We start from the raw sequence: 27,282 nt of genomic DNA on the forward strand, positions 1-27,282 counted from the left end.
AATACTATTCCACATTATCATATTATGTTACATTATCACCAACTTATTATTAACATCTTACTTATCCTTATTACCTAAGCATTAAGGTCTGGATTTAGATATTCGGAGTGCTGATTGCGTTGGTAGACGTAAAGTTCCCGTGTGAACGGAGGGTGGACGAGGGTGATATGGGGGTGGGTTTAGGTATCGTTTTGAAATTACGGTATTGTTGATTCCGATATCTAATGCGTACTGGCCTTTGTTTTCCTAATGCCCCTTTGGGAAACTTGGTGGGAAATTCAGTAACTTATTACTTAGACAATTATGTGAGAAGTAAAATTACTTTTAATGTCAACCTACTAATAGTTTTACGAATATCAAGTTGAATAACGTATTCAAGTTCAGTTTTTAGCGTTTTTAGGTAGTTAATGATAGGAAAAACAGAGTGTAGTAAGTAACATATAGTGGGGGTGCCGAAGAGGGGATTTTTGCAGAGTTACTCGAGCACGGCAGATGAACTGTTAGTTTCGGCTTATCGGTGTTTATAAAAAAAAAACACTTTATTAACTAAAACTGAACTTTATTATTTATAATTTAACTATAGTTCGACAACAAGCTCTATTACTGTGGATCACTATGTTTCGCGACTCGCGAGGACCTGCAAAGGGTCTATAGGCGGCTAGTATTACCAGGGGCTTAGCCTTGTTACTTAGTCCAGACCGGCGGGCATAAACCAGGTCCGTAGCTGGACAGCAATTCGGCTAATCACCAGAACGACTGAATGTTTAGAGGCAGAGCTACGGTTTATAAAGCATATATATTGCTGACAGAACATTTATATCTGTGTCACAGCTCTGCACTATGAATATAGAATTTAGGGATGTAACACCTCCCCTCTTTAAGACGAAGCATCATAGTAAGTAAGATGTGAGTAGAATATTACAATAGTGATCCAAGTATTACAATAGAAGAAATAGAAATGAAAATTAGGAATAACATAATCATATTTTTTCTTTTCCTACATAGGTAATAATATTTAAGATAATACAATCACAAAGAAATAGAAAATAAAAAACTTACAAAATAACATTTTCTTATTATTACAAAAGAACCAGTGTATTAAAATAGCAAATAGTATATAGTAGACTTATGTAATAGTATAAACCAAACATGAATTGGCATTTAATAATTTAGTAACAGTATTAGTATAATAGTAATTATGGAAAAGTACTAAACATAACATTTCAATGTAAATTTCTCCTTAGGAAAGTAGGAGAGTTCTCTGAGCTACTATTGGATTCGAATGCTCTATTATGTGTTTCATAATCGGAACTAGTATTAATAGCTTGTATATTTTGATTAGGTTTAGTATAGCAGCTATTAAAAATCTGAATACAGCAACCAGAACTAGAATCTAAACTATTATTACGCTTTCTTCGATTACAACATTTTTTATACATTTTGAAAGAAATATAGCATAATACGATTAAAGATACGAGAGTTGTACAAACACTGAAATAACTTCCATATTTAATATGGTAGGGTTGGTTTTCAATCTTTTCAATTTCATCGTTAACTTGATTTAATCTATGTGTAACGTAATGCAAAGAATCTAAGTTTATATGAGATAATTTAATTGGTGTTAGATATGGAAGCGTAGAATTTATTTTCTTTCTGGAACAGCAATCGTCATTTATAATGTTAAAGTTAGGAGTAGGCATATACAATGCAGTTTCGTATTCTACTGAAGGAGAGAATTGCAAGAGTTTATGAAAAGCTGTGCATCCTTTTGGAAGCTTGAGAATTCCTGTTCCAATTATATCATAGTCGTTAATACTATTGTTACATTTAACCGAGAGCTTAGCTATGTTGGATTGAACATATATCCATTTATTATTACTAATCGTTTGCCAAACGTCAATATCACTAATTACGTTTTTATAATCACAGGTGTCCGGTATTTTATTTATGTAAGCACTTAGGATTTGCACTTCACACGTAGGATTTGCGACACTAGAATGCACATTGCCTAATTTGCACAGGCGATAGTTATTTGTTAGAGTTTTGCAATCACTGATCGAGTCTGTCATTGTATACAGTAATTTATCGTCTGTTATTGCCAAAAATTTAGCAGTAGGGTTGATCATAGCAAAGGAATGTGGGTTATTGATATCATGGGCAGTAGGAAGGGCATAGACATGGTACAAATTATATTCTTGTAAGAGAACAAGAGGAATTTTAACAACAAATACTATTTTAGAGTCAGTGATGAAACTAGAAATTTGGGATATATCTAAAAGTGTGTGCATATTTTCTAAATTCAAGGGTAAGGGAAAATTTTGGGGAACTTTATTTTTATTAGAGTTTAATTCATTATAAAGTTGCATAGGAGATAGTATAGAGGGATGGACAATGTTTTGTTTACCGAATAGGATTTCGTCAATGATATCCTTGAGGTTAAAATTTAAAGTCATTAATGAGCTTTCTAAAGCACTAAAGGTCATTGTGAGATGTGATGACGCTTCTAATTTATTTGTAGTTTGCAAAACGTTATCTAGGATTTTATCTAATTTTTCTATGTTACTGTTAAGTATTTGCTCATTTTCATTTAGTTTCTGAATAGTATTGTTAAATGTGCTAATAGTAGAAGAGATAACATGAATATTTTCTTTCATTAAAGATGCAAGATGTCTCTGGTCATCTTGAATTGCATTTATAGCATTAGTAAATATTTGAGCATCGTCTTCATCTAGGGATCCAAATAGTTGTTTAAGTATGGGTCCACCAAAACCGAACCATGAAGACCTTTTAGAACGACCTTTTTCCTGCGTAAGATGAGATAGAGATTGATAATTATTTTCAACATTTTTTAGAAGTATTTCTAAAGGACTAAGTGTGTTAGAGCAATCGGACTGTATTTTAGCAGATTTATAACTATGGCAAGTTTCTTTTACGGTATATATAACATTTTTAATGTTTTCTACATGAGGTTTTATGTAAGATAAGTCAGTAAATGTAATAATATTCCAGAAGTTATTGTAGTATTTTAAGATTCCTAGATTATCGAAATATAGACCTGGGCTATCGACTATTGGCGTTATTAACTCGGTTGTGGCGATGGTGCCTGGCGCGATGACCCTGGAAGAGAATTATCGTGGGCTAGTTTAATTTGATCGAAGTGGTAACGGATCTTACGTCTATTAATTTGAATGGTGACGTTATTATTATCATGAGTTTCTATGATTTTAAAAGGACCTTTCCAGACTGGGGAGAGAGCTTTACGTAATCTGTGATGTTCTCTTATGTAGACCATATCTCCAACATTATAGGTTTTTTCTTTAGCATGTTGATCATAATAACGTTTTGATCTTTCTTTACTTCTAAGTATATTTTCGCTAGCTAAATTTCTAGTGGTATTCAATTTATGTTTTAGATTTTTGATGTAATCAGGATAAGTGGCTGTGGGACTTATGTCGTAGATAGAGCTAGGTAAATAGGGTTTACAACCAAATAGAAGTTCATGAGGACTAAAGTTTGTAGTGGTATGTGTCGTACTATTATAGGAAATAAGAGCAGTGGGAAGATATTTATGCCAATTGTCTTGTTCCTTGTTAACAAACGATTTTAAATATTCTTTAAGCGTGCAATGGCTTCTCTCTAGGGAGCCGTTAGTTTGGGGATGATAAATGGTCGAAAATAAATGTTTAATCTTAAAAAGAGATGCCACTTGTTTGTATATGTCAGCTATAAAGTGAACTCCTTGATCGGAGAGAATTGTTCGAGGAATACCGAAATGAGAGATAAATTTAACTAAGCATTCCGAAGTTTGTTCAGCCGTGGCTTGTACTATAGGATAGGCCATTGAATATTTTGTTAAATCGTCTTGGAATGTTACAATATATTTGAATCCTTGGGGTCCAGATTCAGGCAGAGGACCGACTACGTCTGTAAATAGTCTTTGAAGAGGTTCCTGAGAAGTAGAAGTAATTTCCATAGGAGCTTTATTAATTGCTCTTAATGCTTTGTTTTTCTGGCACTGAGAACAATTTTTAACGTAGACTTCTATGTCCTTTTTCATGCCTTTCCAATAATACACATCTTTAAGTTTGTTGTACATACGGTTTGAGCCAATATGTCCTCCGATTGGAGTATCATGATTATCTTTCAATATTATGGGAATTTCGTTAGGAGTAGGATACTTAATTTTATTATGATATATATTTATTTTAATTTTAGTGTTGTGAAAAATAAATGATATGATTTCGTAAATTAATAAAAACCTGAGTTTATCATAAGGATTATCAAAATCAGAGATAGAAATTTCTGTAACTTGTGGATAAAATATTATTAAATGATTACGTAATTCTTTTAGAACCTTGAATATATCTCTGTAGGTGGCTGAGTCATAGTAGTGAGTTTTAGTGAATAGATGGAAGTAGGTTTTGTTGTTAGTAGAAGACACTGTTAGACTATTCAATTCTCTTTCGGACATTTCAAATTCATTTCTGTTTTCTAATGTGCTAAGTATGTTATCACAATATGGGTTGGAAGTATCTAAATCGATAGAGGTAGGATAGGCGATATAAGTACATGCTGTTTCGAGTAGGCTTTGATTTGTTTCTGTAATTTGTGTATCATGTAGCATAGGACTGGAACGTGATTTGATAAAGGATTCATAAGTCAAGTTGTCTGTTGGGTCAATATCATCAATGGTATGTATAGGAGGTCGAGATAAGGCATCGGCATTATTATTGATTTTGCCTGGTTTGTAAATAATTTCATAATCATAATCTTCTAGTTTTAGACGCCATCTTACTAGTTTACTACTAGGATCCTTACAGTTCATAAGCCATATTAGTGGTCGATGATCAGTTACGATTTTTATTTTCCTACCATAAAGATAAGGTCTAAAAGTTTTAGTACCAAATAGTATTCCTAGTAATTCCTTTTCTGTAGTACTATAATTACCTTCAGCTTTATTAAGAGTCCTAGATGCGAATGCGATAGGAAGGTCACTACCTATTTCCCCCTGGGAAAGTACGGCACCCAAAGCGTAATTTGATGAGTCTGTAGTCAAGATAAAGGTTTTCGAAAAATCAGGATATTGAAGGATTGGTGCATTAGTAAGCATGGTTTTAAGAGTATTGAATGCGTCTTCCTGTTGTTGTGACCAAATGAATTCAACATCTTTTCGTAAGAGACTGGTTAAGGGTTTAGTAATTTTAGAGAAGTTGTTAATAAATTTACGATAATAACCTGCGAGACCTAAGAAGCTTTTTATATTTTTAGGTGTTCTGGGAGTAGGGTATGAAGCTACAGCTTTAACTTTATCGGGATTAGGAGAAACTCCTTTGTCTGAAATGATATGACCAAGGTAAGCTACTTCCTTTCTAAGGAATTCGCATTTATCTGGCTGTAGTTTGAGATTATGTTGCCTAAGGGCATTAAAAACTAATTTGAGTTTACTGATATGGCTTTGAAGATCGTGAGAATAAATTATAACATCGTCTAGATAAATAAAACAATGTATTCCTTGGAGGCCAGAAAGTACAGTATTCATGAGACGTTGAAATGTGGCAGGGGCGTTTTTTAGTCCAAAAGGCATTCGGGTATATTCGTAGTGATTGTTATTCGCTGAAAATGCAGTCTTTGGAGAATCTTCTTCATTCATGGGAATCTGATGGAATCCAGAGGCTAGGTCTAATGTGGAAAAATATTTACTGTGTCCTAATTGATCCAGTATTTCGGTGATATTAGGGATAGGGTAAGCATCGCCTACAGTGATGTCATTTAATTTCCTATAGTCAACGACAATACGCCATTTCTTTTGGCCAGAAGCATCGAGTTTCTTAGGAACGATCCATATTGGAGAAGACCATGGAGAATTAGAAGGCTTTATAATTTTCTGATCTAACATTTTTTGAATCTGTTTGTTAACTTCCTCTTTATGGCATTCTGGATACCTGTAGCTTTTGACATGAATGGGCTGAGAAGAAGTAGTTTTAATTTCGTGACGTAGAGTGTTAGTATGAGAAAGGATATCGCCATTAAGATAAAATAGGTCGGAATACTCTTGACAAAGGTTTAGGAGTGCTTTTGACTCTTCTGAGTTTAAGTGAGATGACCTGATTTGACTTCTAACTTCTTTATTACGATCTGAAAATTTTGAGAGTGAATTTACATTAACATTGTTAATAAAGTTAGTCTCTATTTCCTGGAATGTATCGCAGGGATGAAGTTCGACGCAAAAGGTTTGAATTTTGACTTCTGTATTTGTAGTATTTAATATAGAAACGTTTACATGATTATTAGGCTTTACTGTAGTCAAGCAACTGGACAAGTATACTCCTTTCTGAATTTGCGATTTTTCAATGTAGCCAGTTTTTATTTCTGGATTGATGACATTGCATTCTATCATCATTTCACATCGGGCAGGTATTAAATATTGAGGTTTTGTAAAAAAGATTTTGATTTGGTGTTGGCCAATATGTAGGGCGTTTTTACCATATTGTATAATGCAATTATTATTTTTCAAGAAATCGTTACCTATTATGCCATCGAAATTAAATCCAAGGGATTCAGATACAAGGTGGAATTTACTATAAATTGTTAGTAACTTTTCTAATCTAATATCTAGTTGAAAATGGCCAAAACTTTCTGAGTATTGGGCTGTTTCATCTATGCCTTTAAATTGAATTTTTTCGGATATGAGTTCAGGTTGTTTTGATAGCGAAGTCCTTTTGATTAAGGATATGCTTGATCCTGAATCTATTAAAAGTATTAACGGTTTACTTGAGTATTTTGAATGAACATAAATATGTGGTAAATGAACTTTATCATTATATTGAATTTTATAAATTGTTTCGGAGCTAGATTTTGCTATTATATTTTTCGTAGAAGTTTTACGGGTTTTGGTATAAATATTATTTTTCTTCGTATTTTTATGAGTGAGTTTAGAGGATTTAGTAGGTTCAATAGGCTGAGTAGATTCGATGGACGTTTTGGATATCGTGGGTTTGTTAGATACAGTGGAATTAGTAGATACAGTGGAATCAGTGGATACGGCGGAGTCAGTGAGTACATTAGAACTAGTAGATGCTGTGGAATTAGTAGAATCAGTGAATTTAGTAGAAATAGTAGAATCAGTGGATTTAGTAGAAATAGTAGAATCAGTGGATTTAGTAGGATTTTCACGGTCATGGGTTTGGGGCTGGTTACCCTGTTCGTTGGCGCGTGTAATAAATGTATTATTTTTTTCATAATTGACTGTATGATGAAAATAGGAATTAATATTATTCTTAGCGTCATTTTGTACCTGGGGTCCCGAGCGACGCAAACATGGAACCCTAATTAGTTTAAAAAATTGTCCTCAGGTATGTTATGTGAGTTATTCTGGGGACTATTTTCGTAAAGATTATGTACTTTATTATTCTGATTTTGAGGAATTTGGCGCTTGGCATGGTTGTATTGCCGTTTTCGGCATTGGCTTATATCGTGGCCTAAATTTCTGCAATATCTGCAAATTATTTCTTTAGGAGGTGGTGTTTGTGAATAATGAGTTATCTGTTTATCTTGCGCATGGTATGAGTTAGATTTATAAGGAAATGGTTTGGTTTGGTTTAAACTAGAAGAATGAGGAGTTGACGGAAAAGCGGCTTTATGCACAGATTGATTAAAATAGTTCGATCGGTTCGGCCTATGTTCTATGGGTCTCTTTGATGACTGGGCGAGATTGTAAAATTTTTCCTCTTGAATCGCTAGGTTAATAGCTTCCGCGAGGTTACAAGGGTCCCTACACCTAAGAATATTAGAAATATGGCTTGGTAAACCTAACAAAAAGGTGTGCAAGGCGAGATCTTCCGTGTCGGCAAGTCTCCCTTTTATTTCGCCAGGATCCTTAGTAGAATGGGAAATATCAGTTTGTAATCTAGTTAAGAATGTTTCGAGACGCAAACTGTATTCTAAGATGGTTTCATTTGGTTTCATCTTGCAGTTTTGGAGGTCTAAAAGTAGGTGGCTTCGGTGTTTAGTTTCACCAAAATTGGATTTTAAAAATTGTTTTAGCTCAAACCAATCATCAAACACCTTCAATGAGCAGGCTATTTCGGCTTTCCCTTCTAATTGTGAAAGAATATACTGGAAGAGGATGTTTGCATTTGTCGGATTTACTAAGCGAAGGGCGTTTTCAGAGTTTCTTATGAATGATGTTAGTTTGTTTCGATCACCGTCGAAAGGTTTTATGAATCGGGTTAAATCGCTAAAATTCATTCTAAGGGATTCTGCGGGGGAAATTTGGAGTGGAGCGGGTGTTTCTTCCCGTTTTGCCATAATAACTTAATATTTTACGCAATAACAGAAAATAAACCAGTGTAATAAAGTCAATGACTCGAAAAAATTACTCACAGTAGTACAAGAATCGGTGTCATTGATGAGTCGGCGAATTAATCGGAGCAGCGGCGCAGTGTGTTGCAACGCCGGGTGAGTCGATCTGGGTCGCGCGTGCAATCCCGCACGCCTCGTCGCGATGTAGGTGATGTTTCAGGAGTCTGGACCGCGTGGCAGCACCTCTCGGCTGGGCAGTGAACCCTCGGGAACGACAGGGTATGGCACGATGTGGTCTTATTGTCGGAGTAGCTGGGAGTCTGACTATCCGTCTGTCAGAGAGATCAGGAACGGCAGCAGGGCAGGCAGCTTGGCTCGGAGAACTATAGTTTCTGGACGTCGTCAGGAGTAGGCGTCCAACAGGAATAAATCCCGCTTTCTTCTGACACCAAATGTTAGTTTCGGCTTATCGGTGTTTATAAAAAAAAAACACTTTATTAACTAAAACTGAACTTTATTATTTATAATTTAACTATAGTTCGACAACAAGCTCTATTACTGTGGATCACTATGTTTCGCGACTCGCGAGGACCTGCAAAGGGTCTATAGGCGGCTAGTATTACCAGGGGCTTAGCCTTGTTACTTAGTCCAGACCGGCGGGCATAAACCAGGTCCGTAGCTGGACAGCAATTCGGCTAATCACCAGAACGACTGAATGTTTAGAGGCAGAGCTACGGTTTATAAAGCATATATATTGCTGACAGAACATTTATATCTGTGTCACAGCTCTGCACTATGAATATAGAATTTAGGGATGTAACAGAACGTAACGGAGTATATCTTGCACGTTGTTCGTTACCTCCACCAAGTATGAGCCCTTAATATTGGGGGGTACGTTTAGGGCAACCAAAATAAACTAACTTCAGAAATACTCAAGCAGCACAACTTTAAGTTATGGTAGGTGAGTTGATAACTAAAAGGTGTTCATTTCGAAACCCTGACTTCTAAAAACCCTTAGTATTTCTGGTTACGAGACACGAGCGAGGTTAATTTTTTACTTATTTTGAATAAAATAATCTCCTGAATAATCGCTCATGTTTTCTGATGATTTCAGTAGGCCGAAGTAATAAAAATTGTCTCTAAAGTCTATAGGTAGTTTTTTTCCACACCGCTGAAAGTGAAAAAAGTATATAACCATTTATTCTTTCTATCATTTATTCTACCAAATCTAATCGATTCCCATGACGCTTTAGTACTACCACCGTAACAAAGTGTCTTACTCGCGCTCTATTGTACCAAGCTATACTTATCATAATAATCTGGAATCTTGAGAGAGACATAAAGTCAAAATTTATATTTTTCAATTAGGCATAGTTAACAAACACTTTTGAAACGTTGCTGTTATGTATTCTGTGGCTATAGTTTATCAGTTTCTCTCATTTCTTTATTACTAGTTTTTATAGAAAAAAAACATTGTTACTTATGTACCTACTTTTAAAGAACAAAAAGTAAGTGAAGGCCTTTTGGAGAAACTTCCAAACACTACGATTTGAGCCGCTTACATCCAGCGACTCGTTTAGCCCTCTTCTTTCAGTTCTTCTCAGCAGAACCTGCCTTCCGAACTGGTGGTAGAGTATTTACAAATAGTCAACTGACCAGTGGCATGACGCCACTGCAATTGACGTGTCGAAAGTGCTAGCTAAGTCTACTTGAAATAAATTGATTTTTTTGAATTTTAATGTCGTCATTCCCTAGGTACATGACTATTACTTAAAATGTCAATATCAAAAATATTCGCACGCATAAGTCAACAGATCACCTGCCCGCAGTACTCGCCGCCCCCCATGTACACTCTCAGACCAATTATTGTATAGGACCTGCCTCGCTAGACGTTACTTTTCTGTCAAAGTATATGATCAACGATCTAATGCGATTATAAAAACTGTCTCTACAGAATCGATGTTAAATAGTTGTAATCGTGTTTGTCGGTTAAAGAGCTCCGTAAAAATACTTTTTTGTGTAATTGAATTGTGTAAAAAACGGGCAAAAACTTCTAGTTAAGTATTAGATATATACCAAATCTAAGCTCGTTTTCCTCAGAAAATGACAGACAATTTTGTTCGTGACTATGAGTGCGATACAGGTCCTTCTATAATTGGTCTGAGTGTACACTACAGCTCGCTGTAGTGAGTGTAGTGGGACCGTAGTGGGATCGTAGTGGGGTCGTAGTGGGGTCGTAGTACTGGGCTAGTGTGTGAAAGGATCGGCGCACGCGCTCACACGCGCCGCGCACGCGACACGGCCGAGGGGGAGGGGGACGTGCATGCTAAATACTGCGTGAAATATCGACTGCCAATTACTTATTGAGAAGGGGAGATTTTTGTATTGAACTGTAAGCACATTCTGTTCATTGAAAATAAAAAAAAAACTATGTCTTCTTAGCCTGCATTTAGCTTATTTTTTTTTTGAAAGACTGCTTGATTTAGTGACATAGTTTAGCGTCCCACTATTTTAATAATAATTAAATTAATTATTATTAAAATCGGTTAAAATATTTTATTCGATGTTTCTGATTAACATCTACAAGTTATTGTGGATCAAGATATACTACCACTGCTTCGGAAGGAACATATTTAAACGAAGAAAATTGACTTTGAGCTGGCATTTACCACCAACAGGCTGCAGGCTTTAAGAGGCATACAATATTTGTGCCAGATTTTGTTTTTTTTTTTGATTTTGATTTTGAATTTTATGAGACGTGCACATTTGAACGCAAGCCGTACGTACGTATTACTAAACGGGTTTCTATGTCTCACGCCTACCTGTCACTCTAAATACTTAATTTTGGGATGCGCTTTTATTCTGACGTTCCTTTAGTTTAGGTATAGTTTACAAATACAATTGCTTTGTGCTGTCATTTTACTACTACAAAAATCTATTCACATCCAAAGCTCCAAAGCCGAACTATAAAAGTTAAAAAAAAACTTTTAGAAATATAACAATAAAAAGGCGAAATTGTATTCATTGGTTCTAGGATATTTATTTTAGGGTTATAGGAATTTTGCGACTTCTCATTTTCATATTTTTCAGATTTATCAAAACAGAATATACTTAGTACTTACCACAATGTGATAAAATTTGAATTTAATTAATTCTAACAATTATGTAGTAGACGCCATCTATTGACAAGAATTCAAAGTAAATTAGGTTGTTTCAACTTGTCACTAGGTGGTGTTCTAAATAATTTTGACAACTTGACAAAAGATGGCGTACCCACTCGTACATTTATCTCAAGTATTTAACATTTTAAGGGGAAAATCGTAGGAATTTACAGTAGGGATGATGACAGTTTTTTAAATTGTATATAAATTAAGAGTATACTAATAGTAAAGCAATTTTGTAAAAGGAACAGGGTATCTGCGATCGTTACTTTCGGAGCTACAGGGATTTAAAGAGTCAGATTTGCGGCGCTGCCGCGGATCCCTGAAAAACGCCCCATACAAAATGGCTCGAAATAATGACGTCATAGGCAATGTAATGATCGTTAGATTTGTATGCGCGTTCAAACAAAATTACTAATATCTTTGTTATTTGTGCGTTTATGCTTATAGTTCATTTATTAAAAAATGTCACATTTAATGTAAGGAAGCTAAAACTATATGAATTTTCATCTAATTAAGATAAAATATTTTTAATAGTTTTTGAAATTTTATAATCTCATTTATTTTGCAAATATCCAGACAATCTTTGCTTTTTATGTATAAATTAGTTAACATTGACCCTATTTACCCGAATGTATCATAAAAATCAATATATTGAAACCTAGTCATCATCCCCGTTCTCGATTTATTTTGATTGATTTGCTGCATTTTAGAATTTTATTGCTTGCCGAATGCATTTTATTAAATTTAGATGGAGATTAAGAGTGTTTTAAATCTTCTTGCAGGATTCTTAGAAAGATTTGGTAAGGTTGCCCTTCGGCTTACTAAAGCAAAACAACAAAATTCGAGTGTGGCGATTTCATTAACCTAGTATATTCATCTATGGGTGATTATATAAAATAAAATTAAAACTTTATAATTTATGTGGTTATAGAACCACATATTATAACATATAATAAGGTGACTAGATAACAAATAAAACGCTTAATTTTACAACAAATATTTATTTACGACTACTCTTAACCTATACATATAAATACAATGTATGTACAGTTCCCATCGCATGCAAGTATACCGCTCTGAAGTCAGCTACATATCCAAACACGCGCAATGCTGTCTGCTTTAATATGTAATTTTTTTAATGCAACATGAAAACAATGTATTGCTCAAATTCATTCATCGTTATCAGCCAATGGACGTCCACTGTTGGACATAAGCCTCTTTTGAGAGACACAATACGGTTTTGAGCCGCCAGTCGCGATCTATCTTCGGTCCACCTAGTCCACCAACCAACACTACGCTTTCCTGTGTGAGATCGCCTTTCCAGCACCAATGCATTCCTGACAGGTCGTAATCCAATGGACTTTGTGATCTTGACTTCCCGGTCGGTGATACTCGGCACCAACTTCAGAGCGGCGCACGTACGCGTCGCGAACTGTGCGTACACGCATCCGTCACGTGTCGCGCGCGCGGCTACTTGTCGTGGCTGGAGCGCGAGTCCGGGTCGGACACGGTGTCGCGGTGCTCGTTCATCTCCATCTCGAAGTCGTCCACCGCCATCGGCGTGTCTGGAAACAGGCGCAAGTTATTTTATTAGGCTTTAGCGATTAATTTACACCTTAACATAGGTCGATTCTGAATAAACAGCAAATATTCGAGCGTTTTTTAGTGTCCACATGCACTGGAGCCAGGCTGTAGCAACAAAACTGTCACCGACCTCTTCTCTGCAGTTTCATACATTTTATATCGATTCGCCGCACACGGCCGGTGACATCCTTTCACCGACATCTTTTATCCGGCTTCTACCTTTATGTGGCGGCGTTTGTGGTTTTAGTGTGGCTCCCTTGTGCGGCGACATTTAGGTCGCATTTCTCATCATTATCAAGCCATATTCGGCTCACTGCTGAGCTCAAATCTCCTCTCTGAATGGGAAGGGTTAGGCCAATAGTCTACCACGCTGGCCCAATGCAGATTGGCAGACTTGAGACACGTGATATTTAATTTCTTAAAATGAATACAACTGAAAAGTTGGAGGTGCATGCCCCGGACCGGATTCGAACCCATACCCTCCGGAATCGGAGGCAAAGGTCATATCCACTGGGCTGTGAAGCCCTGGTGACGGATGTGAGTAGCGGCATGTGGCGAGTCTCACCGAGGTGGTCGAGAGTGACGCCCATGGCGGCGCGCACGACGGGCAGCGGCGCCACGCAGTGCGGCGGCACGCGCGCGATCATGCCGCGCAGCCACGCCGCCGCGTGCCGCGCCGCCTCGCGCTCCGGCCCGCCCGCGCGCGCGCACGCCGCCAGGTGCCACGGCGGCGTCATCGACAGCCTGCCACAACAACAGAAATATACAGATACAGGAGAACAAAGCCGTGAGGAGCAAGAGAGATAAGCCACGCCCAACGCATACCACTAACTGAATGGAAAAGGATTCATCGTCTGCGCGGTACAGACGTAAGAGTATGATATGAGTGTATATTATTATAAAGTACCAGTAGATGGCGTTCTAAGAGAACTTTGAAACAAACCCGTTTTGTATACATCAAGAACCTATTGTGCCTGAAGCTTAGATGGCACTTAGGTTATTTTTTTTAAAGTTCTACTTTTTTTTAAACTTCTACAATAATATATTAATTATGTAATTTTGTATGTAACAATATATTTATGTATGTGAAAACTAAAAACTACTGGAGTAATTTGAAATTATCAGGTATATTTTATGCCTAGTGAACTAAGCGGGTACAACCGCGAGGCCCTGCTAGTTATTTATAAAGGACTCATTGGTCCTGGTTACCGTTCCCGCTGCTCCTTCTCCAGCTTGGCCAGCAGCGTGTAGTTGTGCTGCAGCGCGGCGGCGATGCCGTAGTCCTGCTGCGCCAGGCGCACGTCCTCCTCGATGTCGGCCAGGAAGTCCACGTCGATGCCCAGCTCCGCCAGCGTGCGCAGCTGCTCCACGTCCACGCGCACCTTCGACAGGTCCTGCAACGGCACGAGCTCCCGACATATAGCCCCAAAATATTACATTGGCCTTGTTCACGCCTCACGGTAAGCTATTATTATTGTGGAACTCGAGACTTGTAGAAACCATTAGTTATGCTTCAATTCTTGATGGAGTATGAGCATTTCAGAACTAAAACGTTTTGTGTGTGTTCAAAAAATATTCACTATGTAACGGTGAGATAATGCGATGACAATTCCGTTAAAATGATAATGGATCGTAAAGTTCCTGGGTACTCTCTGTGATATAAATGTTGTACAGCCAGTCCAGCAATCTTTCGTAGATGTGACGTCAGAGGAAGTCAAATTCAGCATCTCCTACTGCTGGGCACACTCACGTTGTCGTCCTTGGGCGCGGCGCTCTCCTGCTGCGCCTTCCTGTCGGGGAACATGGCCTCCATGTCGTAGATGTGCTGCCACGGGGAGTCGGGCGCGAAGCGGAGCATCTCCTCATTGCCCTGCCCGGTCTCTGATGCTGGAAGGGATACATCATTATTTTATTAAATTACATAATAAATTGACAAAAATTTGTCCATCGTAAAATATACCAGGGATGTTCGCAGATTACTGAATTGATATGAAGCAATTTTCTTTACGCACGCTTGACTTGAGGAGTAAGTTAGTGAGCGCGTTACGAAAATAAATGTAATCAGGCGATGCGTGCTGCCGTCTACAGGCATAGTAAAACAGTGTTTGTTATTTTAAACTACCAGTTCAATAGATGGCGTTTTTTGAGAACTTTAAAACAATCCCTTTTTGTACCTTTGTTTTACTTCAGCCGTTAGTGTTGGCAATAGTCAAAGAGGCGGTGCATCAACTCACGCAGCGTGTGGTAGATGAGGTGCGACTCGTCCTTGGTGAGCGTGGCGAAGGTGCCGTCGTGCGCGGGCGCGTACGAGCTGAAGGGCCCGTAGTGCAGCGGCTTCACGCACTTGGCCACGTTGCGCCGGTCCTCGCGCGGCGCTGCAACACATGACCCTTAGAGCAACAGCTCAGAGGTGGAAGAGGGAAATCTCATCACTCACTTGGTAGAGAGCGAAAGAAGTTCTTCAAAGATAAAGACCAACAAAAGAAAACAGTTTTATCATAGGACTACCAGGCATCGCAGAGATCTTCACTGCTAGGTAGGTCATATGCACTGGATGCATACTAATGGTTCCATTGATCATTTCTCGTTTATGCAGTAGTATCTATCGCACAAAATGTGCATAAAAATATATAATAAATTACCGCAAAACATTCGTCGTTATCAACCCATATACGGCTCACTGCTGAGCTCGAGTCTCCTCTCAGAATGAGAGGGGTTAGGCCAATAGTCCACCACGCTGGCCCAATGCGGATTGGTAGACTTCACACACGCAGAGAATTAAGAAATTCTCTGGTATGCAGGTTTCCTCACGATGTTTTCCTTCACCGATGAGACACGTGATATTTAATTTCTTAAAATGCACACAACTGAAAAGTTGGAGGTGCATGCCCCGGACCGGATTCGAACCCACACCCTCCGGAAACGGAGGCAGAGGTCATATCCACTGGGCTATCACGGCTCCGCAAAACATTCAAACAAGGAAAACATTAATGAGTTTTTATTAATATTAAAAAACTTTTTGCTTGAAAAAGTATAAATTAATGACTTTTTGACCGAAAAACAATAAATCCGCCTGTCTACTTATCTTATCTTATGTTATGTTAAGTTAAGTTAAGTTTTACTTTGTAGTTACAACACCCTCACAGGGTTCCATTTGTAAAATTATGACATTTTATTTATGACATGTGTTAAATATTATAATGTGTTAAATATTAGAATGCCCAGTATATGTATTATCTATTCAATGCAATGTGGTTCCAAGGTTCCAATTTTTTGGTCTGTATGTGTATACAATATTATGAATAAATATCGATAAGCTACAAATACTCACTGTGCAAAGAGCCAGTTCCCTGTGTGAGCTTCCCGATGTACTGGCCCAGGGTCATGGGCTTGTCCTCGCCGGCGCCCTCCACTGTGTGCGTCACCAGCTTGAGGGTTGTTTTGCCCTCCGCGTCCATCCGGGGGAAAGCTGAGGAAAAACGAGAATAGTAAAGGTCACACAATATCATCTTGCCAATAAGATTTCATGTGGAGAGTTTGTTCGAGGACTGTTTGATATAGCTCTTCCCTCGCATTTTTACTCACGAAAGGACCGCCTGGAGACTCAAGAAATGACATGAAAAAAACCTGAGACATTGAGCTCTTAACTTGCCTCTAACTTACATATAGAGGGGATACCTGACGGAGCCAGACGGGTGATCAGTCCTAATTGAGATTGATTGTCACTGGAACTTCTATGAACTTGACAATCTTCCCTATGGTGAGATGCTAACTTGGTCAATGACCATTTAGAAACGGTCACTGACCAAGTTAGATGCAATGATGTACATTGGGAATCAACTAGAATTGTTCTCACTGCCTCTGACTTGGTCAGTGACATACCGACTGTCCATCTGGAGTTGTTGTACTGTACTGGACTAGAGTACTGTACCTTTTTTAGCGAGTCGCCTCCTGTGCTGCTCGCGCGCCGCCTCCATCTGTATCTTGACGCTGTCGCCGCTGTCGGCGCGCTCCGGAGCCCCGTCCGACACCACTTCGGCCTCCGAGCCGCAGCTCTTCAGCGGACTGCTGCGCTTCAGCACCTTCTGCTGACGGAGCAGTGCACATTGTTGAACTACACCTTCCCACAGCGCGATACCACGAGGCGTGCAGTGCAAATAGGATATTAAGTCTAATTTGTTCATGCAAAATGTCCACTTTCACACAGCGAGAGACAAAACTATGTTTGAGGGTAGAACCGAATTATTTTTAAGTACATATCAGATACAGTCGAATCTCGATAAGAAAATTACAGATGAAAGTATCTATATTTGGAATTGTCAGTCAATAACAATTGAATTGCGATTCCAAATATAATATTAAACAAAAACAACATACACTTTATTGTGATAAATAAAGACGAAAACTTACAATTAAAGTTACGAAGGGACTCGTAATTTGTCACTACGTAGCACTAATCCAGGTCCGACTGTATCTGGGCCGTACGGTAACGTGGAAGCGTCTAACCAAGCGTCGTACGATGGCTTAATATCGTATTCGCCCACAACAGAACATGCAAAAGTCTGCACTATAATATTATGACGCGGTCTCAGCTATAGAACAAAACAACACCCATTCAAAGTCGGTAAAGCGGCACAATCTAGATTCTAAGGGGAAGCACAGACATCTATCAAAATTTTGGGATAAATTTACAATAAATAAATACCCATACATTACTTAAACAAAATCAATAAAAATACAAAATATATAAAATATGTATAAGTAAATATCAATTTCGTAACAATTAATGTTGTTGGTGTAGGTCTTTTACGTTTTTTTTTGACTGGCACGAACGAATTTGTAATATGCCACACACATTTAATTTTTACAAGTCCGTGTCGGGAATGTGGTATTGAGGCTGTAAAGAGTTTTGTAATTTCTTCTGCTACAATAAACATAGTATTTATGTATTATGTATGATCTTGAAGTCTGTGTTTTATGTTGAATTTTTTAAAGAGGTGATGTTTGTGGTATTGTAGGTTGTAATCTCTAGAGCTCTTTCATATGTATTCTGTAGATTTACTGACCCGGTTTTGAAAAGTATTTTACCACTACAGAGCCTCGTTATTTGTGTCATGTCATTGGAACACGACATACGCAGGAGAAACCACCGGGGTCGGCTAGTCGTCGTCATCAACCCAGACTCGAGCTCACTGCTGAGCTCGAGTCTCCTCTCATAATGAGAGGGGTTAGGCTAATATTCCACCACGCTGGCCCAATGCGGATTGGCAGACTTCACACACGCAGAGAGTTAAGATAATTCTCTGGTATGCAGGTTTCCTCACGATGTTTTCCTTCACCGTTTGAGACACGTGATATTTAATATAGGTCGGCTAGTGTTGAAATAAAATAATACAAAAATATAGGCAAACCACATAAATGAGTCTTCGACCGCGAGGCATATAAATGCGGGTCTACCCCGCAATAAAGACAGAGGTACAGATTAAGGCAGCAACACGCCTGGCAACAGATGAATGATAATGCGCTCCCCTCTGCGCAACCCTGTACGACGAAGACTCACATATCTGGTTAGCCGGGGAACGATGACACAGAGAGGTGAAGGCCACAAAACACCTGTCAACGAATAAAGAATGCTACTGCAGCCCGCTCTGTCGCTTCCATCTTTTGTCATACCCCTCAACCCTGTACTGCGCGGACAAAGACTCAGTTATGTGGTTAGCCAGGGTACGATGACACAGAGTAGCGAGACAGTTGAAGGCAGCAATATGCCGGTCAATGAATAAATGAAGTTGGCAACAAGCTTCTCAATGAATGAATGCACCTGCCACCCGCTCCTCAGTCGCCACTGCATCGCGCGGACGAAGACTCAAACTTGTGATTAGGTAAGACGACAGATAGATGCGAAAGAGTTGAAGGCGGCAATGCTTGAACGAAGGCAGCTACACGCCTGTCAATTAATCAACTAAGGCAGCTACATGCCTGTCAATTAATGAACGAAGGCAGCTACACACCTGTCAATTAATGAACGAAGGCAGCTACATGCCTGTCAATTAATGAACGAAGGCAGCTACACAACTGTCAATTAATGAACGAAGGCAGCTACACACCTGTCAATTAATGAACGAAGGCAGCTACATGCCTGTCAATTAATGAACGAAGGCAGCTACACACCTGTCAATTAATGAACGAAGGCAGCTACATGCCTGTCAATTAATGAACGAAGGCAGCTACACAACTGTCAATTAATGAACGAAGGCAGCTACACACCTGTCAATTAATGAACGAAGGCAGCTACATGCCTGTCAATTAATGAACGAAGGCAGCTACACACCTGTCAATTAATGAACGAAGGCAGCTACACACCTGTCAATTAATGAACGAAGGCAGCTACATGCCTGTCAATTAATGAACGAAAGCAGCTACACACCTGTCAATTAATGAACGAAGGCAGCTACATGCCTGTCAATTAATGAACGAAGGCAGCTACACACCTGTCAATTAATGAACGAAGGCAGCTACATGTCTGTCAATTAATGAACGAAGGCAGCAACACGCTTGTCAACGAATGAATTAAGAATGCGCTTGCGCCCGCTCCTCTGTCATAGCCTTCCAATTTTGTACTGCGCGGACGAAGACTCAGTTATGTAATTAGCCCATCATGATGTACCCCTGCCTGTGCTTACCCTGAGTGCAGGTCACTACGAAATATAATTATATTGCAAACCTTTCGACCGTATGTCCGTAATGGCTGCATTGTAAAACATTGCATTTCTAAAGTACTGTTAAGGTATGGGTGCATTTTTCATATAATGATATAATTTTAAGAAAATATAATCTCAACTTAATAAATTCAAATTCAAATCATTTATGGGGTAAAAACTACAAAAATTATTTTAACGAGGATTGATAACATTAATTACATAGTTGTCAAAATGGATACAACTGTAACATGATTTGTAAATTAATTGAAATAAGCCATCAAATTTAAATTGATTTAGCATAGAAAAAACCCATCTTTTGTTATTCTGTAGTTTTGTTATGTTACTGGCTTAGACCTTATTTTTCTCTTTAACCCCATAGATATTATCCATGTACATTGTATGATGTATATAGTTCATCTTTTAACTAGACACACACACAATAATAACGTCAATAAAATTAGGTGAGATTGTCTACAGACATACAGTAATATTGTAATATAATGTAGTAGATACTATTTTCTTAGAAGTTGCAATTTGTACAAACTTTAATTTACTTTACTGTCGATATTATTGTGCGTGCCTTGAAATCAATAAAATATGTTTTCAACTTATACTACTGCACCAGCAGGAGATGCCAACATTTTTGATGTCATAACCTCACTGTCATGTGTCACTCACTCTGATATTTATAAATAAAAACAAATGTTGGCAACCCCTGGTACGGGGCAGGAGTCACAAACATTTCCGTCTACTGTGAAACCTCTCACCACATCCATCTTGCCGATGTCGAAGCCCAGCTCGCGGATGGGTATCTCGTACATGTAGGTGAGCATGTCGCCCAGCGGACGCAGCTTCTGCGGCGTGAGCTGCTTGAGGCCGGAGTGCAGCAGGCGCTTGGCCGCCTTGTGGTACACCGTGCCCGGCTTGTTGTACTTCATTGCGTTGTTGCACATCAACTTGAAGTCGCTCTGTGGACAATGTTTTTTCACATTTACTAGTGGTTACAAGTGGTTTCAATCGAGTGAAATGCACAATGCACCAATAGTCTAAAGCCTGCTACAATAGGGTAGTTGCCTCATATCCAATTTAATAAAGACCATTCCAGCCGACAGCGTTATGGCTCGAATTGTCAAATAAATATTTAAAAATTAAAATTTTTATGTCTTGAAAAATATGATAATTTTATTTCAATCTAGTAGAACGATAATGATCAATTTAAGACTATTTAAAAAAAGAGTCAACTAGCCTATTAATAGGCTATATCCAGAACTGAAAGCAGCTTTCAAAACAAACCAAACAGACATATTCTTTAGCTTTATATTAGTAAAGATTACATGTAGTTTCACTATTTCTAAGACAACTCTGGAATAAAATGTAGGCGATGTTGCTAGCTGATGAAGTAGTTTGCCATTAGTGAAAGATTATTTAAAATCAGTTCAGTGGTTTGGGTATGAAAGCTAATCAAACGAACAAACTCACATTAGAATATACGTGCAACATAAAAAATGAGTGTGTTGAAAACAGTCAGGCATAACTTCAAGCAATCGCAACAGGTGCTTGAAGTATAACCCAAACCCTTAGGCTGAAAGGCCTCAACCCCGGGAGGAGTTTAAAATAAACACTGTTTCACAATGCCTGTTGATGGCAGCACTCATCACCCAATTACAATTTTCGTAACGCATTGACCAACTTACTCATCAAGTCAAGTGTGTGTAAAGAAGTTTTACCTCAAAAATATTTAAAAAAAAATATTATAAAGAAACTTGCATGTGCTTACAATGAAACAGTTGAGCGATCGGTATTCATTTTCGTCGATCTTCTGCTTGATGCTGGAGAAGTCCATGGGGCGCTTGATGATGACGGAGTAGTTGGGCGCGAAGTTGTCGTTGACCGGCCACGCGAAGAACTGGTGCGGGTCGCGCTTCTCCAGGTTGCGTAGGAGCTGTTCCAGAAGGCGGGACAACGGACGACGCTTCTGGCTTGCCTGTGTGAACCAAAAGCCAGTCATTGGTCAAACTCTACGGTTTAGCCTGCTAGTACCCATTCCCATGGGAATGAGGGGATATAACCCGTGTACTCTATGATGATGTAGCTATCCATTAGTGAAAGAAATCAAATCCAATCAGTTCAGTAGTTTTGAGTTTACATCCAAAAATACAAATCTTTCCCCTTTATAATTTAGTGAAGATTTAAGTGTTCTAAAATTATCAGCCACTAGCAGACGCCCCAGGGTTTCAATGACCCATGTAGTTCCAATTTACGTAGCTAAATATTGAGATAAAATATAGCCATTCAATTGTTTCAGAGTCTGTTTGTAACAAGCAAACTAACAAAAAAATTAAATTAAATAATTTCACACATTCCCCAGTTAAGCTTCAAATCAAACCAATAAACACACAATGTAAATTATATAAGAGAGTTGGTTAAGCTTACCTTTAGCACACAAGTCCTAGGCTCCCTGTGCGAGGCAGGCGAGTGCGGGCCGGGCGCGGGGCTCAGCCGCCGGTACAGCTTCTTGTTCAGACCCTCATCCTCCGTCTCATCACCCTCTGACATCTGGAGAATTGATAAAGACTTCAATCATTATCAGCCTACTTTAATGTAAAACGGCAGAAGAGGCTAGGCCTTTCTTCACATACAAGATGAAATATGGACCTTTGATCCACTCTCCAATGCAGGTTGGCAAGATTAGGGTGATAATCTTAACAATAGTGTCAGGGACTGACAGCTTAACTTGCTCTCTGAGGCATAGGGGTGTAATACCACTAACTTTGCTAACTTCCAGGATTTGAAACCATGACCCTTGTTATCCAAAGCTACATAGGCTCACTGGGACCAATGTGGCAGTTAAAAACTTAATATAAATAAATATACAGTGTAAACTCTACACAACCACACTAAAGGGACTGTACATTTTATGGTGTTATAGAGAGTGGTTGTTATTTGGAAAGAAGAAAAATGTATGAGTAAAACTTTTTTGTCAATTTACAGTGATTTTCTTTTACTAGCCATGTTTTCTATTTCAAAGTTTTTAAGCAACTAAGAATATGATAATGTATTAAGTTCATGACTTCTACTTATTAATCATGGTCACAATGTACACGTGTAATCCCAATTTGTAAACAAAATAATGAATTTTGTGGAATGTTTTTTTGCATGATAATAAAGCGACAAAAAAACGTATAGATCTGTGCGGTTTCCTCTAATTTTAGCAACTTAAAATGTACTTTTTATTACTTAAATGTTGTTATAGAGAGAGGGTGTAACGCTTTATAGAGTGTATCATTGTATGGAAAGCAAGTGAAACCAATCAAAGCCATGTGATACATGGAGTTTAATAAATAAATTTATTTTTTCTTTTTTTTCAAAACAGCATTTAATAACATAGGTTTTAGGTTTGATCTGTTTAAAGTATGTCCCGCTGTTCATAGTGTCTCCTGACATAGGCCAACTGCTTCCACTGCACCCTGTCGGCCGAAACATGGAGTTCACACTGTATATAAATGGTTTTCTCTTTATAACTATGAATCTTATACCTCTGAACTACAAGATTCATTTACACCCTTACCAAGTCAATTTCTCTGCGTCTCCGTCTTCTTTTTTTTGTCTTCCCTTCATTGATCTTAGTGTCTTCACTAGTGGACGGCTCAGCATCACTCACTTCAAAGATTTCTTCCTCTGCAACATAACAAAACCAGCCAATGAAAGTCCCATTAACAGGCACCAGCCTACTTAATATGCCCTACTCACTCATGACATTATTTCAAATATCAAATCAAATCCTTTATTTGCTGATACAGTTTACAAGGTCTTAACAAATTAATAATAATCTGTTCTGTATCACTCCCATTCATTATCATCTTAGCAGCATTGGACCTATCTTCAGCAGTGGACTTCAAACTATGAGGTATCTACAATAGGCATATGCATATTGTAGTTACTTTCGTAAATCTTGTGAATTTCTCATTTGATCATGCAGATATACTCCAAGCTTATAGTCAGATCGGGTAGGTATTTTAAACAATGTAAATAAACAAAAACAGCTGACTCAGGGGTGCTCAACATTTTACTACAGCATTATTTACGAATATTGTCATGAAATAAAACTTCCTTTGATAAACAAATATTTTTTTTATTCTATATTCCTATATCCTGTTATTTATCTAACAGATAATGTTTCACTTATATTCAGGGTTCCGTAGTCAATAAAGAACCCTTATAGTTTTGTTTTTTATTATGTATAAGCAAGCATAAGGTATCCTCGACATATTTAAACACATTAATCAAAACGGTTTTCTCGGAGGACGATAAGGGTGATTGCTTCGTACGTTTCTTTTTTGGTGACGGAAACGATAGCAATGCGGAATAACTGCTCCGGCTAGTACCAGGCTCCGCTTCACTCATTTTCGTACTAAACTAAATAAAATTAATAAATTAATTAATTAAACAAATAAAAAGCCCGACTGCCTATATGATACAAAAACTGAAAAGAAAAAAAACAAGCTCAGTCCAGAAGTGTAGAAAAAAATTAGAAAACAGTCGGGACCTATTATATTGAATATTATGATTTACGTCTACATTTTTTAATAGGTCCCCACTTTAGTTTAATCAGTTTTTGTATCATTTATGCAGTCGGGTTATTCGTTTATTTAATTATTTTATTTCATAATTTTTAGTTAGATAGATGGTGAATTTCGGATTTATTTGTTACGTTTGTTACAAAGTACGATAGTGTATACCTACGTCCAACCGAGGATAAGTAAACATTCAAAAAAATCTACGGAACCCTCGGTGGGCGAATCCGACTCGCACATGTCGATTTTTATAATCAATATATTTAATTTAGTCTATTTAAGGTATTTTATAACTACACTTCATAAACCTTATAGTCGTCCGCCTCGCGTATTATGTATATACAATTAATAAATAACGTTTTTCTAATTGTAGTTTTTTGTTGGCTATTATATACCATTTTGAAATTCTCACAAAAAGCCCTTGAATTTGATTCCCTTGTTGCAATATTAAAAAAAAATCACCTCGTCTTATAGCATCTCACAGTCGTCTTGTTGGTTTTTTTTTTTAATTTCACCTATCTAAGAACACTTGGGTTATTAAAACAAATCTAAGGATATCTGAATTACGTAAATCCGTTCAGCGGTTTCGAAGATATGAGGTAATAAATAATACATAAAAGATACGCGCGAAAAACAAACAACAAATAAACAATAATTAACAACAAAAACGAAACGAGAACAAAACAAAATAATAAAAATTACAAAGAAAGAAAATACGCACAACAGTCTGGATTTAGTTAACGAATCATTAACGAATACTGTGAGGTAGGAGTATTAGTCACAGACAACAAATAAAGTAGTGTTTTGTGCTGTGAAGTGTGTGTGTGTGAAATGTCAAATCTTCTTTCTGTCTAAAAAAATTAATCATAGTATAGGGTATTTCTGCAATAAATGAAAGGTAAAATTCACATTAAAATAAAAGAAAACATCTTCTTTTGATATGAAAATACGACATTTATAAAAATTATTAAAGTTATTATTTAATTTTATAAATGCACATTTAATACACATAAATCTTAATATCTATGTTTTTGAAAATGGTTTGTGACTCATGTCTGCTTGGGGTATTTAAGGTTCTTTTTATGTCGTTTATCGTTTTTGGACAAATTTTGCCCAACATTGTGCAAACTCTATATAATAATTAACATAGACGAATTAGACATGGAAATGAAATCGCACCCAAATGCGGAAACAAAATTGCCTGTCGTTTTTTGAAGGAGACGAGGTAAACTCACTCATCGAAAATATTTAACAAGAATAAATAATAAAATATTTAACAAGAATAATATAATCTGTACACAGAACGTTAAATTAATGGATCGATGTTTTGTTTGTTCGTTCGTTAGAAGAATAGAATCGATTTTTCTTTTAGATATTGTTTTTATTACAAATTTATTATAAATTATAATTATGTTTTTGACGACCTCCGTGGCGCACTGGTACGCGCGGTGGATTTACAAGACGGAGGACCTAGGTTTGATCCCCGGCTGGGCCGATTGGGAATTTTTTAATTGTGCCAGGTCTGGCTGGTTACCACCCTACCTACAAAACGTACCGCTAAGCGATTTAGCGTTCCGGTATGATGTCGTGTAGAAATCATACCGTCCATCTTAGATTGCATCATCACTTACCATCAGGTGAGACTGAAATCAAGGGCTAACATGTAAAGAATAACAAAAATAAAATAGAAATATTTTCAAATTGAACGTCACGTCATCTTTTACTGAATTAGAAGTTGTTGGCCGTTTTTCATGCCATTGAACTACACAAACCGGAATATTTAGGGAGTTTTTTAGACGACGAAAACGATTACAACAATGAAACATCGATACAATCGAACAATCTAACGCGTTTGTTAGTTTTTTTACACGCGTTAGCCGCTCAACTATCCCAGCCGATTTTACACACACTTCTAAATGCCCCGCTCTATATAGATAGATCGTTGATTCTTTGACAGAGAGGTAACGTCTTGCGAGGTAGGTCCTTCTATTATTGGTCTGAGATAATTAATTTATTGTTTGTGAATCCGGGCTCAAAATGGCTAGAACCCAGAGCCGTAAAGCTTATTATTAAAAATACAATGTATGTGAATCGAAACGAAAAGTGTCGCCCTAAAAGAACCTTTTTGAGAAGTGATATTGTTGTGTAAAAAGCCTAAACTTGTGGACTATAGATAGCTCTATCACCTGCTGACACTGCTTTGAGACTCACAGGATATATTAGGTCCAAATAGACCTACATTTCTAGAGAGGATTTCTGATGAGACGAGATGGGTTAACCCAATGTAGTGTCTATTCCAACTAACTCCTGTTGTATGAGACACAGGTTCACTGGAGTCTGGACAGCATTAACCCCACAAACCAACCTGTAGCCTTTGTTAACCTTACAAAATGCCCTATAGTGAGGTTAGTCAGATCTGCTTTACTCACTCAGTCCTTAATAAGTCCCATATTACTAACCCTATATGTGATACACTTAAAAACTTAGATTCAATGCTATAACTATACTACTACTAACTATGAAATGGCCAAAGAAAGTATGCCGAAGGAGTTAACCGAATCTTTTTGACCATTTTCCATCTTGAAGTATACTTTTTAGCTATCAGCCAAGACGCCACACAATATAGACACCTTATCAAATGACACTAATGGAAAGCATAGTCTAATTAAAATAATAAAAGGATTTTTTTATCAATACGCTATAATAAAAAACTATATGATTAATACTTACTGCAACTCAATTCGTCCATCTTCGTATGACCGGACACCAAATTTCTAATTGGTACACTGTAAGTTGTAACTTTAGATGTAGTTTTTGAAGAGTTACTATTTAATTAAGTCATTTATAGTCTCTGTTAAAACAAAGGCTAATAACAGTGAAATTTTCTTCTCTGTAATTATGATTTTGTTTTCACTTTTCACAACCCTCCTTTGAATTCATGAATTGAATATGTTTTGT

General features: G+C 37.6%; 2 protein-coding genes across 3 annotated transcripts; both read right to left on the reverse strand.

Moving 5' to 3' along the window:
- Positions 1-503: 503 nt before the first annotated feature.
- On the reverse strand, positions 504-9,116 carry LOC128198231 (uncharacterized). The gene is made up of 2 exons (XM_052882487.1): positions 8,383-9,116; positions 504-3,117 (listed from the first exon to the last, which is right to left on the reverse strand). The coding sequence occupies exons 1-2, from the start codon at positions 8,403-8,405 to the stop codon at positions 1,224-1,226; spliced, it is 1,917 nt and encodes a 638-aa protein (XP_052738447.1). The 5' UTR covers positions 8,406-9,116; the 3' UTR covers positions 504-1,223.
- A 3,334-nt stretch (positions 9,117-12,450) lies between these two features.
- LOC112049909 (bromodomain-containing protein 7) lies at positions 12,451-27,282 on the reverse strand. 2 transcript variants are annotated; one of them, XM_024087972.2, is made up of 12 exons: positions 27,055-27,282; positions 23,319-23,428; positions 22,184-22,306; positions 21,528-21,734; positions 20,518-20,718; positions 16,981-17,137; positions 16,381-16,518; positions 15,284-15,424; positions 14,800-14,936; positions 14,259-14,443; positions 13,615-13,793; positions 12,451-13,030 (listed from the first exon to the last, which is right to left on the reverse strand). In XM_024087972.2, the coding sequence occupies exons 1-12, from the start codon at positions 27,071-27,073 to the stop codon at positions 12,936-12,938; spliced, it is 1,692 nt and encodes a 563-aa protein (XP_023943740.2). In that variant the 5' UTR covers positions 27,074-27,282; the 3' UTR covers positions 12,451-12,935. The 2 variants fall into 2 exon arrangements, with proteins under 2 accessions (XP_023943740.2, XP_052737406.1); XM_052881446.1 differs by having other exon boundaries at positions 16,981-17,134; positions 27,055-27,281.

Source organism: Bicyclus anynana, chromosome 1, assembly GCF_947172395.1.
Source record: "Bicyclus anynana chromosome 1, ilBicAnyn1.1, whole genome shotgun sequence".
NCBI classification, from domain to species: domain Eukaryota; kingdom Metazoa; phylum Arthropoda; class Insecta; order Lepidoptera; family Nymphalidae; genus Bicyclus; species Bicyclus anynana.